The sequence below is a fragment of the Macaca nemestrina genome, chromosome Y (assembly GCF_043159975.1).
Source record: "Macaca nemestrina isolate mMacNem1 chromosome Y, mMacNem.hap1, whole genome shotgun sequence".
Classification (NCBI taxonomy): Eukaryota; Metazoa; Chordata; class Mammalia; order Primates; family Cercopithecidae; genus Macaca; species Macaca nemestrina.
Window position 1 is genome coordinate 7664589 of NC_092146.1, and position 14341 is coordinate 7678929.

General features: G+C 39.9%; 1 protein-coding gene across 7 annotated transcripts in view; it reads left to right on the plus strand.

Annotated features, from left to right (window-relative positions):
• LOC139360922 (small ribosomal subunit protein eS4, Y) overlaps positions 1-13950 on the plus strand; it is a 28149-nt gene extending 14199 nt beyond the window's left edge. For 5 of the 7 annotated variants that reach the window (XM_071089411.1, XM_071089410.1, XM_071089414.1 and 2 more), the window contains exons 5-8: positions 94-265; positions 5090-5182; positions 12355-12512; positions 13788-13950. In XM_071089411.1, the coding sequence (XP_070945512.1) occupies positions 94-265; positions 5090-5182; positions 12355-12512; positions 13788-13889 (525 nt within the window). In that variant the 3' untranslated portion in view covers positions 13890-13950. The remainder of the gene's footprint in view (positions 1-93; positions 266-5089; positions 5183-12354; positions 12513-13787) is intronic. The other 2 variants (XM_071089416.1, XM_071089412.1) reach the window with 1 other exon arrangement.
• Positions 13951-14341: the final 391 nt, after the last annotated feature.

Below are 14341 nucleotides of genomic sequence, written 5' to 3' on the forward strand. Positions count from 1 at the left end.
GAAAATTGGTGGGATAATAATGGTTGGGTGACTGCTTTGGGCTGACTTTTTGTGTTTACCTCTTAAATTGGTTTTTCCTTGTTATGTGTATAGTACAAGTTGTGCAAAGTGAGGAAGATTACTGTGGGGACAAAGGGAATTCCACACCTGGTGACTCATGATGCTCGAACCATTCGCTACCCAGATCCTGTCATCAAAGTGAATGATACTGTCCGGATTGATTTAGGGACTGGCAAGATAACCAGCTTTATCAAATTTGACACAGGTAAGTTGTTTTTTGTTGCTGTTGTTTGTTTGTTTTCCTTGTCTTCTCGGCCACTTCCCTTGCCTTTTCTTTTCCTATCTTTTCTTTCTATTTTATTCTGTTTTATCTGTACCACTATCTTGATTGGAGAGAAACAGAACACATTTGGCTCTCCCTAAGAGAGAGTATGTTGCCTCATGGTCTCTTGGGTTTGCAGTGGATTCTTGATGCTGAGTAGTGGTGTGATGTCCCTTTGGGCTACATCCAACAGCCCAGCCTCTTTCAAGAATGTAAACCATAGCTATGTAAACTGTGTGTCCATTTGGTTTGTCATGAGAGGGGAACTTTGTTTTAAATGTGATAAATTTTATGTGTGTTCCTTGAGGTGAAGGGCTGAAGTTGTCCGGATGACCTTAAACTAGTGATAAGGAAAAGATGTGTCTGCAGATTTGTTTCACCTTCCTACACCCCAGGCTCTGACTCCTGACAGGTTTACACCCAAGTGCTTGCTAGTATCTGATGTGCTAATGAAGTAAAATATTTTGCCCAGCATGTTTAACAGAAATTTCTAGAAATGCAGAAACACTGAAAGAACAGGATAGGGACAACAAACAGTAGCAACTCCTGCCTACCTTTGATGACTTTATACTTTGTTCTGTTGCTTATGTGCACTTCCATAGTCCCTACTTGGACCCTGATTTAAGACCCAGCCAAAGTCCTCAGTTGGCTTGCTGTTGAAAGAGCCCAAGCTGGCTCTTTTGAATTCAGTACTCCACACGCTGGGGCTGATTGTTGTTTGACCACTATGACCTTGTGCCTGTGCTGCCTGCACTCCTGGTATTTACTGTTCAGCTGGAAATTTTAGGTAAGGATGTTGGGCTGTGAAAGTTGAGAGGCCTTCTCATTAGGGGAAAACATTGAGAGAGGGGATATGAAACTGGATGTTTCATGCTTATGACGCCTAAACATGTTGATTTCAGTGTGTCCACAAAAGACATAACTAGATATCATGCATCTCCCAGTAGTGGCAGTGCACCGTACCGTTGAGGAAGTATTCTTGTCAAAGAATCAAGACAAACTTGGATAAAGGGAGAAAAGAAAGCGTGTATATATTGGAAGATGCCTAAGATACCTAGCAATCATTTGCAGAGTTACTTCCCTTTTTGAGAGGCTTACCAAAATATTTCAGGTTCAAACAATTTGGTAGTGGCCATTTGTTTCTAAGTGATTCAGCGCGGGACTACATGGGTAAAGATGAATCAGCGCTGGCCATGATTTTTCAAATGTTTTGAAACTGGAGAGTGGATAGGTAGGAGCGTATTATGCTTGTGTCAACTTTTGCATACCTTTGAAAATAATTTTTAAAATGGACATGGACTTTCTATCTCCAATTAAGTGAAATATTTGCCGTTTGTTTTTTAAATGAAATTCCCTGTTAAAATTCAACAGATTTTTTCTCCCCTACCTAACTTTATTTGAAATATATAGATCTTTGTTTTACACAAAACTTTTGGCATTTATTAGTTTGCTTATTTATTACTTATTAAGTTTACTCCTAGGAGTTTACATAAAATAATTTCACAGAGCCAATATTCCTGGTAAGAAGAAACCAACTGAATAAGGGCAAAGGTTTCTTTGTAGTTCTTGGTTTGTTTGGTTTAAAATGCCTAAATAATTTTTAATTGTGGTTAAAAAAAAAAAGATAGTCATGAATTTACCATCGTAATTATTTTTAACTGTACAGTCCATTAGTGTTAACTACATTTACATTGTTGTGTGGCAGATTTTCAGAATGCCTTCATCTTGTAAAACTGGAACTCTGCCTATTAAACAACTCTGCCACTTCCTCCTCCCCACAGCCCGTAACAACCACCATCCCACTCTTTGCTTCTGTGAATTGACTTCGAGTTTGTTTTAATAAGTGGAAATCATAGTGATTGTCTTTTTTCGATTAGTTTACTTTGCACTGCATAGTGTCCTCAAGGTTCATCATCCATGTTGTGGCATGTGACAGTATTTCCTTCCTCTTTCTGAGGCAGAATAATACTCAATTGTGTGTATACCACATTATCTTTATCCATTCCTCTGGATGGGCATTTCGGTTACCACCACCTCTTGACTATTGTTGAGTAATGTTGCTGCAGACACAGCTGTGCAGGTAACTCTCCCAGATCCTGTTGGATGTTTTTATGTATACACTCAGAAATGGGATTGCTGGATCATATGTGGAAATTTTATAATTTTTGAGTAATTTTTGTGCTTTTCGTAGCAGCCCCACTGTTTTACATTCTCATCAACTGTGCACAAGAGTTTCAGTTTCTCCATATTCCTGCCCAAACTTTACTGTTGTTTGCTTTTTGTATATTTTCTTTTTATTTCTCTCTTGACAACCCTGATAGGCATTGAAATCATATCTCGTTAGTTGTTGTTGTTTTAAATTTGGATTTCTGTGATGAGTTGAGATGTTGAATATCTTTTTGTGTGCTTGTATGTCTTCAGAGAAAGGTGTCAGTCAAGTCCTTTGCCCAGTATTTAGTCAGGTTGTTTCTTGGTACTATTGCTTTGTGGGAGTTCTTTAGATGTTATCAGATTTAATATTTGCGGATATTTTCTTCCATTCCTTAGGTTGTCTTTTCACCCTTACTGGTTGTTTCCTTTGATTGGCAGGCATTTTTCAGTTTGTCTATTTTTGCTTTTGGTGTCATACCCAAGAAATCATGTCTCTAATTTCAAGAAGCTTGTGGTCCTCTGTTTTTGGCTGTGGATCTTTACAGTTTGAGGCCTTATGTTTAATCCATTTAATGCTGAATTTTTGTATGGTGTAAGGTAAAGTCTTCCCCATGTTATTCTTTTATATGGAGACCTAGTTTTACCACCACCATTTGTTGAAGCAACTATCCTTTCTCCATTGAGAGTTCTGGGCACCCTTGTTAAAGATCATTTGGCCATATACCCTTAGGTTTATTTCTGGACTCTGTTTTCCTCCTTCTGTTGTTTTTTATGCTAATACCACACTGTTGGATTACTATCATTTTGTATTGTGTGTCAAATCAGAAAGTGTGAGTTATCCAACTTCGTGTCTTCCTTCCTCCCTCCCTCCCTTCTTTCCCTGCCTCCCTCCTTCTCTTTCTTCCCTTCCCCCCTTCTGCCTTTCCTCCCTTCCTTTATTCCTTTCTTTCTTCTTTTTTGACACACAGTATTGCTGTGTCTCCCAGGCTGGAGTGCAGTGGCACAATCTAGTCTCACCGCAACCTCTGCCTCCTGGGTTCAAGCTGTTCTCCTGACTCAGCTTCCCGAGTAGCTCAGAATACAGGCGCCAGCCACTATGCCTGGCTAATTTTTGTATTTTCAGTAGAGATGAGGTTTCAACATGTTGGCCAGGCTGGTCTCAAACTCCTGACCTCAGGTGATCTGCCCGTCTTGGCCCCCAGAGTGCTGGGATTACAGTCATGGACCACCATGCCTGGCCTGTCCTTATTTTTCAAAATTGTTTTGGCTATCTCTGGTGGTCAGAGGGTTGAGGGTGTGTGTCCCTTGAGATTCCATGTTAATTTTACAGCTGATTTTTTTTTTTTTTTGGTCAAAAAGAAGAAAAAATTGCTATTGGTATTTTGATGGGGATTGCAATGAAACTATCTGTAGGTTGCTTTGAGTTATATGGACATTTGCAGTTTTCATTGTATAGCTATCCCTTAGTACCCATTGGGACCTGGTTCTTCTTTCCACTTGGGGTGTCTTTTATTTATAAACTTTTTCTTGCCTAATAGCCCTGGGCAGGACTTCTGGTACTGTGTTGAACAGAGGTAGTGATCTCTAGAGTGGGCATCCTTGCCATGTTCCTAATCCTAAAGGAAAGGCTTTCATTCCTTCACCCATGTGTATACTGTTAGTTGTGGACTTTTTATATTATATATGACCTTTATTATGTTTTGGCCACATCCTCCTGTTCCTAATTTGTTGAGTGTTTTTATTAATGAAGGATGTTGAATCATGCCGAATGCAGTTTCTGCATCAGTGGAGATGACTGCCTGGTTTTTGTCGTTCATTCTGTTAAGGTAACATTGATTTTGTATCTTTCATTATTCTTTGCATTCCAGGAGTAAATCATCGTTGATTGTGGTGTATAATCCTTTTAATGTGCTGTCAAATTTGATTTGCCAGCATTTTGGTCAGGATTTTTGCATCGTACTTACTAGAGATAGTGGCATGTAGTTTTCATTCCTAGTGATGTCCTTGTCTGTGTTTCATATCTGGGTAATTCTGGCCTCACAGAATGAGCTTCAAAGTGTTCTCTCCTCTCCAGCCTTTTCCAGAGGATTGGTAGTAATTATTCTTTTAATGTTCTTACGTCCTGGGCTTTTATTTCTTGCGAACTTTTTTGTTACTGATTCAAATTTCGGGTCTAGTTAGATCTGTTAATTTTTTTTTTATTATAATTATTATTTCTTCACAAGTCAGTCTTGGTTCATTTTATGTTTTTAGGAATTTTTCAATTTTTTCTCGGTTCTTCATTTTGTTGTTGTACACTTGTTCATAGTATTCTCATGGTGCTTTTATTTCTATGGCGTTGGTTATATCTCCTCTTTCATTTCTGATTTTAATTTTTTTGAATCTTCTTTTTCTTAATCTGGCTAAAGTTTTGTCAGAATTTTTGTTTCGTTTTGTTTTGTTTTTAGAGATAGGGTCTCACTCTGTTATCCAGGCTGGAGTGCAGTTGTTCGATCACTAGTTATGGTAGCCTCAACTTCCCTAGGCTTAGATGATTCTCCCTGTCTCTGTCCCGAGTAGCCGGGACTATAGGCACACACCCACCACACCTGGCTAATTTTTGTATTATTATCATAGAAATGGAGTTTTGCCATGTTGTTTACGCTGGTCTCGAACTCCTGGTCTCAAGTGATCAACCTGCTTCTGCCTTCCAAAGTACTGGCATTACAGGTAGGAGTTACCACACCCAGCCTAGGTTTTGTCCCTTTTGTTAATTTCTTTTTTCAAAAAATCAACCCTTAGCTTTTTTTCTGTTTTTTTTTTTTTCTCTTATGTCTGCTCCAATCTTTATTTAATTACCTTCCTTCTGCTTACCTTGGATTTATTCTGCTCTTCTAGTTTCTTGTGATTTAGTTAGGTTTTAATTTGAGGTCTTTTGTAACATAAATATTTTTGAGCTGTCTTGTCTTGTGTGACAGTTTTTGACTTAGTCTATTTTGTCTGAACCAAATTTGATCAGCTCTGCTTTCTTTTGGTTACCATTTGCCTGGAACATCAGCTTTAGTCTTACACTTTCAGCCTATGTGTGTCATTAAATCTAAAACTAGTCTTTTTTAGTAGCATATTGTTGTACTTTGATTGGTTGGTTGGATGTATTCATTTAGCTAGTCTGTGTCCTTAGATTAGGGTGGGGAGTTAATCTATTTACAGTCAATAACTACTGTTAAGGAAAGCATCAGTATAGCTCTGTTGCTATTTTCGGTATGTTCTGTAGATATTTTGTCCCTTTTTTTTCTCCCTTATTACCTGCCTTTTGTGTTTTGCTGCTTTCTTTTTTCGTATTGACAAAAAATAAAAGAATACTTTGAATCCTTTCTAATTTTATTGTATGTGTCCTTCATTGGTTATTTTCTTTGTGGTTACCAAGGGAATTATATAAATTATCTTAAATTGAAAACAGTCTGTTTTCAGCTGTTAAGCTGTATGTCCATATCCCCTCAGACCAACTTTGTTATTGATGCCACACATTAATGTTTTTCTATTGTGTACCCATTTACATTGGTTTATGGTTGTTTTTATGCTTTCGTGTTTTAAATATTATACCAGACTTAAAAGTGATTTATGTACCATTATGATCCAGGATTCTCTGTTTTTCTGTATGTTTACCTTTACTAGAGATCTTTATATTTTCATACTGTTTTGTGTCTAATGTCCTTTTGTTGCCACTTCAAGGATTCCCTTTAGCATTTCTTCTAGGGCAAGCCTAGTGGCTTTTGTTTATCTGGGAAGGTCTTATTTTCTTTAATTTTGAAGGACACTTTTGCTGGATTGGTATTCTTGTGAGGACTGAACTCTGATTTTTGTCTTGCCTAAATTCCTGTCTAAGGGGACTGGGGAATCATGCCCTACAAATGGGCATGACTTATCATCAGATGGGTTTTATTTAACCCTATCTATCATGACTTACTTTCCATCGTGACACTGGCATAACATTTTGAGACAATGGAGAAAGTTAAAAAATTTTACCTCAAATCATGTTTCTTTGCCATATTTTGAAATGGCCTTACAAAGCTGTTCTTGTGAGGGGAAAATCTGCAGTAAAGAGTCTCCTTTAGCTAGATCTTTTTTCTTCTAAATTCTTCCAGCCCTAAAGAGATGAACTAAAATCTGTATCGGAAACATTTTTCATGTCTGTCTCCAAGGGCAGCCATTATAAGACTCCTTCAGCTTTGATCTCCACCATCTTTTATCTTAACTAAAATATTCCCTTTCTGTCAATCCCAGGTCTTCAGGCAAACTCATCTTAGGCAAACCAGTTGTCAACCAGAGAATGCTGAAGTTCACCAGTAGCCTCGACCACCCCACTTTGAGTTGTCCTGCCTTTTGGACCAAACCAGTGTATTTCTTAAATGTGTTTGATGTCTCATGCCCTTCTAAAATGTATAAAACCAAGCTGTGTCCTGACCACCTTGGGCACATATACTCAGGACCTCCTAAAAGCTGTCTCATGGACCATGATCACACATATTTGGCTCAGAATAAATCTCTTCAAATATTTTACAGAGTTAAATTCTTTTCATTGACACTTGGGTGACAATTTGTTCCTTTGCACACTTTGAGTATGTCATCCCACTGTCTTCTGGATGGCAGAGTTATCAGAGATTATCAGAAAACTGCTTATCTAGTAGGAGTTCCCTTGCACATGATGAGTCACTTTTTACCTGCTGCTTCCCAGATTCTTTCTCCGTGACTCTGGGCAGTTTGATTATATTGTCTCTTGATGTGTGTCTCTTTGGGCTTATCCTAGTTGGAGTTCAGCTTCTTGAATTTGTATGTCCATCTTCTTTGTTCTTTCTTACAACTGGGGAGTTTGGGCCTTTTTCTTTATTTTTTTGAGACGGAGTCTTGCTCTGTCACCCAGGCTGGAGTTCAGTGGCGCGATCTCAGCTCACTTCAAATTCCGCCTCCCGGGTTCATGCCATTCTTCTGCTTCAGCCTCCTGAGTAGCTGGGACTACAGGCGCCCGCCACCATGCCCGGCGAATTTTTTGTCTTTTTAGTAGAGACGGTATTTCACCATGTTAGCCAGGATGGTCTCGATCTCCTGACCTTGTGATCTGCCCACCTAGCCTCCCAAAGTGCTGGGATTACAGGTGTGTGCCACCACGCCTGGGCCATTATGTTTTTTCTGGTAGTCCTTCTGCCCTTCCCCCTCTTTCTCCCAAATCACCTTCTCATATTCTGTTTCTGTCTCTGGTTCTTCTGTGACTCCTGTAATTTGTGTATTGTTCCTCTTGATGGTGTCTCATACTCCCTTCTTTAGGCCCACCTTTCTTTGTTATTTTTTTTTTCCTTTTTGCTCCTCTAGCTTGTTAACTTCAATAGCCTGTCTTCAGGTTTGCAAACTTGTTTGGAACCTGTGAATTTTTCAATTCATTTTAATGGTTTTCAGCTCTAGTTTGATTATTTGTTGTGGGTTTCCTTCACTTTTTTGGTAACTCTCATGTTTATGTGTTGTTTTTCTGATTTTGTCTGCCTGTCTGTGCTCGCTTAGTTTGATGTGCATCTTTAAGATGGTTAGTTTGAATTCCTTGTGGGTAACTCATAAATCATCATTTGTTTAGGCTTATTTTTCTAGAGAAACACAGCCACCTCCTCCAGTCTCTCCCAGGTGTCTTCATACAGGAACGATGACTTTCATCAGTCAACCAGGCCAGAGGTTCTGGAGATCTCTCAGCTCGGGATTTGTGTGTGCACTTTCCTAGCTGTACTTCTCTGAAGCCCCTAACTTCTTTCATTCCCTGATGATTGTCTGTGGTAGTACAGCCTGTCTGGTGCTGTAACAACTGTCCTGACCTCCCAAAACTCACAGGTCTTTGTGTTTTTTTGTTGTTGTTGTTGTTTTTGAGACAGTCTTGCTTTGTCACCCAAGCTGGAGTGTAGTGGCATGATCTCAACTGCAACCTCCACCTTTTGGGTTCAAGCATTCTCCTGCCTCAGACTCCTTAGTAGCTGGGACTCCAGGCATGTACCAACACGCCTAGCTAGTTTTTTCTATTTTTAGTAGAGACAGGGTTTCACCATATTGACCAGGCTGGTCTCTAACTCCTGGCCTTAAGTGATCTGTCCACCACAGCCTCCCAAAGTGCTAGGATTATAGGCCCAAGCCACCACACCCTACCTGCATGCCTTGTCTTCTTTCTCTGAGTCTCTCGAGCCTGGGTGTCCAAACTACCTTCCTTGTCAGTACTAACTTACATAAGACAGAAAGCAGCTTTTCAGGTGGCTTTTGATCCCTTGAAAGGCCAGAACGTCCATCCATCGTTGACATTTCTCTTTCCTTCCTGTGGGAGAAGCCAGGATTTTGGATTTTTTTCTCACAAATGTGTTATGCGGTGCTGGGGAAGTGGAGTGTCTTGTGCAGGTAAAAAGCCACAAATGTTTCTATTGGGTTATTGCTTCTTTTCTTGGCTTTGTGCTGGCCTGGGGTCCTGCAGCTTCTTAACTGATTTGTGGAGTATTCACCAGTGCAGTTTAGTTGCATATGTTGTTGTGAAGTCTGTATGTCCAGTAGGGAGGGAGAGCCTGGGGCCTCCTCTTGTGCCATTTTACTGATGTCTGCTGTGTTATTATTTTTTAATGTTTTAGTTTTTATTTATGTTTCCTTGGTGGTTTTGAAATAAAGCCACATCTGTTTCTGTTATTTTTAAGTGGTTGTGCTTGTGATTACAGTGTGCATATTGAAATCATCAAAGCTCAGAATTAACTACCTTCTTTATTCTCCTCTGTGATAGTGGCAGGATGTGGGTGGGAATATCCTGTTTCTGTTTTTACTGTTCTTGAGATTTTTGACGGATTTCATGCATCTGGGTTGGCATCATTCTAGAAAATTGTGTTTTCACATACTGTTTTGTCCCTAACCTCTCACCTTGGTTTTCTGAACTTGCATTTAACTTGTATTAGAACTTCTCACAGTAGACCCAGTCATCCAGTCTTCTCTGTTTTTCATCCTTTGTCTTTCCATGGTAAATCATGAGCATTTCCTCCCAGCACCTTCTGTTTTTCTGATTCTCTCTGCAACCAATTGTGGGCATGTTTCTTTAAACCTGTTCCTTTCCATTCTTAATTTTGGTCACTAAATTTTTCATTATTTGATTTTCAGATCCAGTAGGTCACTCTGCAAAGGTGGGCTTCTTGTTGCTGATTTACATTAGTTTATTCTGTTTTGTTTTGCTTGTGACCTTGTAGACTCTTTCAAGGCATTTCCAAGTTCTGCATTTGGTTTGATGCTATGGTGATGATGGTGGTTTTTTATCATGGTGTCTTAGTTTCTTCCATGCTATACACTATATGTAAAGTATTGTTAATAAGAACAATATGAGGTCAATTTTTTTTTTTTTTTTTTTAAGACAGAGTCTCGCTGTGTTTGGAGTGCAGTGGTGCAACCTTGGCACACTGCAGCCTCTGCCTCTGGGGTTCAAGTGATTCTCCTGCCTCAGCCTTCCAAGAGGCTGGGAACAGTTGCCCACCACCACATGCAGCCAATTTTTGTATTTTTAGTAGAGATTGGGTTTCACCATGTTGGCCAAACTGGTATTGAATTCCTGTCCTCATGTGAACTGCCACCTCAACCCACCAGAGTGCTGGGATTACAAACATGACCACCTGGCTAAATTCTGTATTTTGTTAGGAAGACAGGGTTGTTTTTGGGCTCATGTGTTTGTGAGGGTTCTGCCTTGAGGGTCTCCGGTTAGAGCTTTCACTTGGAGACTGAACCCAGCGCTTTGATTTCTATTCCACTGTCGTCGTGAGGCCATCAGAAAGAAGGCAGAGTCTCACAACAAAAGTCAACAGTAGTTTCCACTTATTCTGTTTTCCTGAGGGTTGTCTAATAGATATAAAGAATAGATCTGACACATTCAAGAGTGACAGTGATTCTTGTGAAAGGTCTTAGCTTTCATCTTACATATACTAAAGTGCCCTGGTGAGTACTTTCCTAAATGTCAGGGGCTTTTTATTGGAACTTAACACACCTTGAAAGAGTCAGTGTTTTCATCAGTTTATACCCTTTCTTCACTTCTAGAAGCAGTGGCAAGCAAGTGAAGGGAAGGAACTATTATTAACAATTTGAATCTTATGATGAGTAACTTAGTTCTGTTTTTTCCCTGTGCATCCTAAGTCCATAGTGTTCCCACATAAGGACTCTGAAAAATAAACTGAAAAACCTTTGTGGACCTTATTATTGACATAAGCAGTCCGAGGCATTTCTGCTGCTCTTTCCCAAGTACTGAGTTTCTTTTACAGGAGTCTCTGCAATTGGGTCTTTTGAACAAAACACCCAAGCTTTCATTGGCATTTCATCTCACCTCTTTTTCAGGTGCCATCTTCTGCTTATCAGATAGAACAAACCTTGCATTTTGTTACTGACCAGGTGTTTTTGTCCAGATCTTCCTAAACTCTGAACTAAAGCATAGTGTACAAAAATTTTTTGTAGCTGAAGATGTTGGGTGCTGCTCGTTTAACTGTCTTCTCAGTGGCTGCCACAAGAACCCTAAAGAACTGGCCGAGTATGCTGACCTAAGAAACAAAATCTTGGGCTGTTAATGTGATTTTTTTTATCTTTCTGGTAGGAGTGTGTGGGTGCTTTCTTGTGACTTACCTGCACATTATTGGGTATCCATACCATCTGGAATAAATGCAATACCAGCACTTACAAAAAATTACTTTCAAATCACTTCTCTGACTCTCAGTACACTTCCTAATGCTGAGGCAAAACCTTTGGTCCTTTTAATTCCTGTGACTTCTCACTGTACCCAAACACATTTTTCCCACTGGCCCTGGATTTCTGTTAAAAATCTGCATTTTGGATCAGCAAACATCTTTGTGGTAGGGAGGGTCAAACTACAGAAATTTCTTTGTTCATTGTCAAATTGAGCAATTTTCACCCGAAACATAATTTTAATTTTCTTTTATCCCAGAACCTCATCTTTAAGACCCTCAGGCTGAGTTGGTTTCTTCTTTTCCCGTCAGGTTTTGAGAGCTCAGTAAGTGTTTTTCCCCTTGATTCATAGATTATAATTTCAAACTTACCCTGGAGTTTTTTAGGCTAGGTTACTAGTTTGTGTTTTGTTTTGTTGACATTAAGACAGGGCTGCATTCTCTGATTTTGGTGTGTCTTCTGTTTTTTTTCTTTTCTTTTTTTTTTTTTAATGTGTCTTCACATAAAAAAGTGGACTCATGGCTGAGTCTTTATTAGCAATGGTTTGAGGGAAACTTTTTCTTAAAACATGCTTATTCTGTAATAAATAAAACTTCCTTGACATGGTGGCCTGTGCCCTGTATAGGATGCTTATATTAGGTGGTTATGTCCCACAAAAATAAGTCCAGATATCTGAAATGAACGTTATTGTTCCAGGGACCCCGTGACAGCCATCAGAACATTGGAACTTTCCCCCTCTATGGATTGGATTAACTAGCAGTCAGTTAAAGGCCTTTCACTATTGTCTAGTGTCTTTCTGATTAGCCTGAATTTCTCCAGTTCTCCCTCCCTCTCAGTCATCCTTCCTTTCTTCCCACCCACCTAGTACTCTTCTGTGCCATCTTTTCTCCCGCCCCCCCCAAAATGATTATTTATTTAACCTTTGAAGAATTATTGTTGGACAAACAATGCAGGGAAAGCTTGTTGTGGGAAAAATCCTTAGGGGCTTGCCTTAAAATGCTGACTGCAATCTGCTTCCCAGAAAGCATGTTCATAGTGATAAGAGTTCTTGAAATTATGATTTTGGAATGATCCTCCATTTTTTTGTCCCGGTGAGCCCATCTGTGTTAATTGGTTTTAAAGGCAGCAGGCCTCTATCTGGTTTTAAAATGACTGCTCTTCTGTTTGTTTTCCTTTCCCTCTAGGCAATGTGTGTATGGTGATTGGTGGAGCTAACCTCGGTCGTGTTGGTGTGATCACAAACAGGGAAAGACATCCTGGTTCTTTCGATGTGGTGCATGTGAAGGATGCCAGTGGCAACAGCTTTGCCACAAGGATTTCCAACATTTTTGTCATTGGCAATGTAAGACTTCCACTATCTTTACTGCTTTCTAAGAAGACTCACCCTAAAAAGCATAAAGACCTGCAATCACTACTGGTGCTTGTTTGTTCTTTTCTTTTTCTTTTGTTAAGGTGCACAGAGTGCAGCAAGCTCTGTATTTAGAGCCTCTGACCCAGAAAGAGTGTTAGTTAGATCTAGAGCCTTGCGCCTGCCTCTTGAGGAGGTCTGTGTGACTTGCCAGCACTGTCACACAACAAATTAAGTTAAACTCAGCCTTGTAACTTCTGCAGGGCTATACCACTGGTATGTGCTGGGTTAAGGTCACTGTCTGCCAACTGCCCTGAGACTACATCATATACCTCACCATTCAACATGGAGTCGATAATGAAGATTGATGTAAGGGACTATGAGTGAGTTGCTAATTTGAGAATAAGGACATTTACAAGCCACATACCACCTGTTAGTTTCCTTTACTCATTAAAGATGACCTTGCTCTGAGATATTTGAAGACCTTTTCAGTGAAGGAGCACCTCTGGAGTCACACAGTACCCTCACATGAAAGTCCATTACTGTATGACTTAAGCAAAGGGCAAGGGATTTAATCGAAAGCTTTTCATCAAGCAATTCAGCCTTGGGAGCGGCACCTTAACACTTGTACGCTGGCAGCCATTTGATACTTGAGAGACGATATGGTACGGAGGGAGGCCTACTGTTGCCTCTTTGGCTGTGCCACTTGGCAGCTCTATAGTTGGTCCATTTCTCTTCTCAGTACTGAATTATGACACCTCATTCTGTACTTTTGAAAGCAGGAAATCAGGGGAGTGAGTAGATGCATGTGAAAGCTCTGTAAAGCTGATGACAGGGAGCTGACAGTTCTGCACTTCAAAACTGAGAAGCTGAGGTTAATGGCCTTTTTTTTTTTTTTTCTCAGCACTGTGAGTGCCTCATAGAAAAAGGTGTTCATGAAAAGCTGCTTGACTGATTGCTTCACACAAAATAGAAGCAGGAAGACTTGTATTCAGCAGCTCAGCAGTGGGAAGTGGGAGGAACAGTGAGAGGCAGACAACTCTCAGGAAACACGTAGAGGGAAGTTTTTATTTTGTTGGGAATTTTGCTTGGTAGTGTTCTGTTAGGTGCCCCTTAATGTAAAGGAAGGTACAAGGCATACGTGTTTTGGTGAAGTGTTGGGTTTTGTTTTTTTTTTTTCTTTTTATTTTTGTCTTTCCCTCCCGCTTTCTTTCGTCTTCTCCCTTTTCATCCCTTTATATACTTATTTTATCTCCTTCTCAATTGCAGGGTAATAAACCTTGGATTTCCCTGCCCAGGGGAAAGGGCATCCGACTTACTATTGCTGAAGAGAGAGACAAGAGACTGGCTGCCAAACAGAGCAGTGGCTAAGTTACAGTAGTGGCATATTTTTTCTCTTTGCACAAATAAACAGTGAATTCCTGTTTCCAAATATATGTGTGTGTGTGTGTGTGTGTGTGTGTTTTCCCCTTTGTGGATAATAGTAGGGTTTGAATTTTGGGCCTAGTTTTGGCACCATCTTAAGATCTCTAGGTACCACTTGTTCTTCCTCTGACCCTCCAGGAAATAAACCTTTTCGTTCCTTCCCTCATACGTGTTACTCACATCTTCTCTGGTCAGAATGATGGCAATAACATCACTAAATAAAGTGCAAAAAGCATGATACTTCTGGCTGCCTGAGGGAATGAACATTTGTTGAAATCATAGAAGAAAAATGTGTTTGTGTTAGTTAGGGAGTTTTAAAATAATTTTTTGTGCCTTACCATGGTTATGCTTTTTCTTTCCCCCCCGCTTCCCTCCTCCCCTCTTTTTTCACCTTTTGG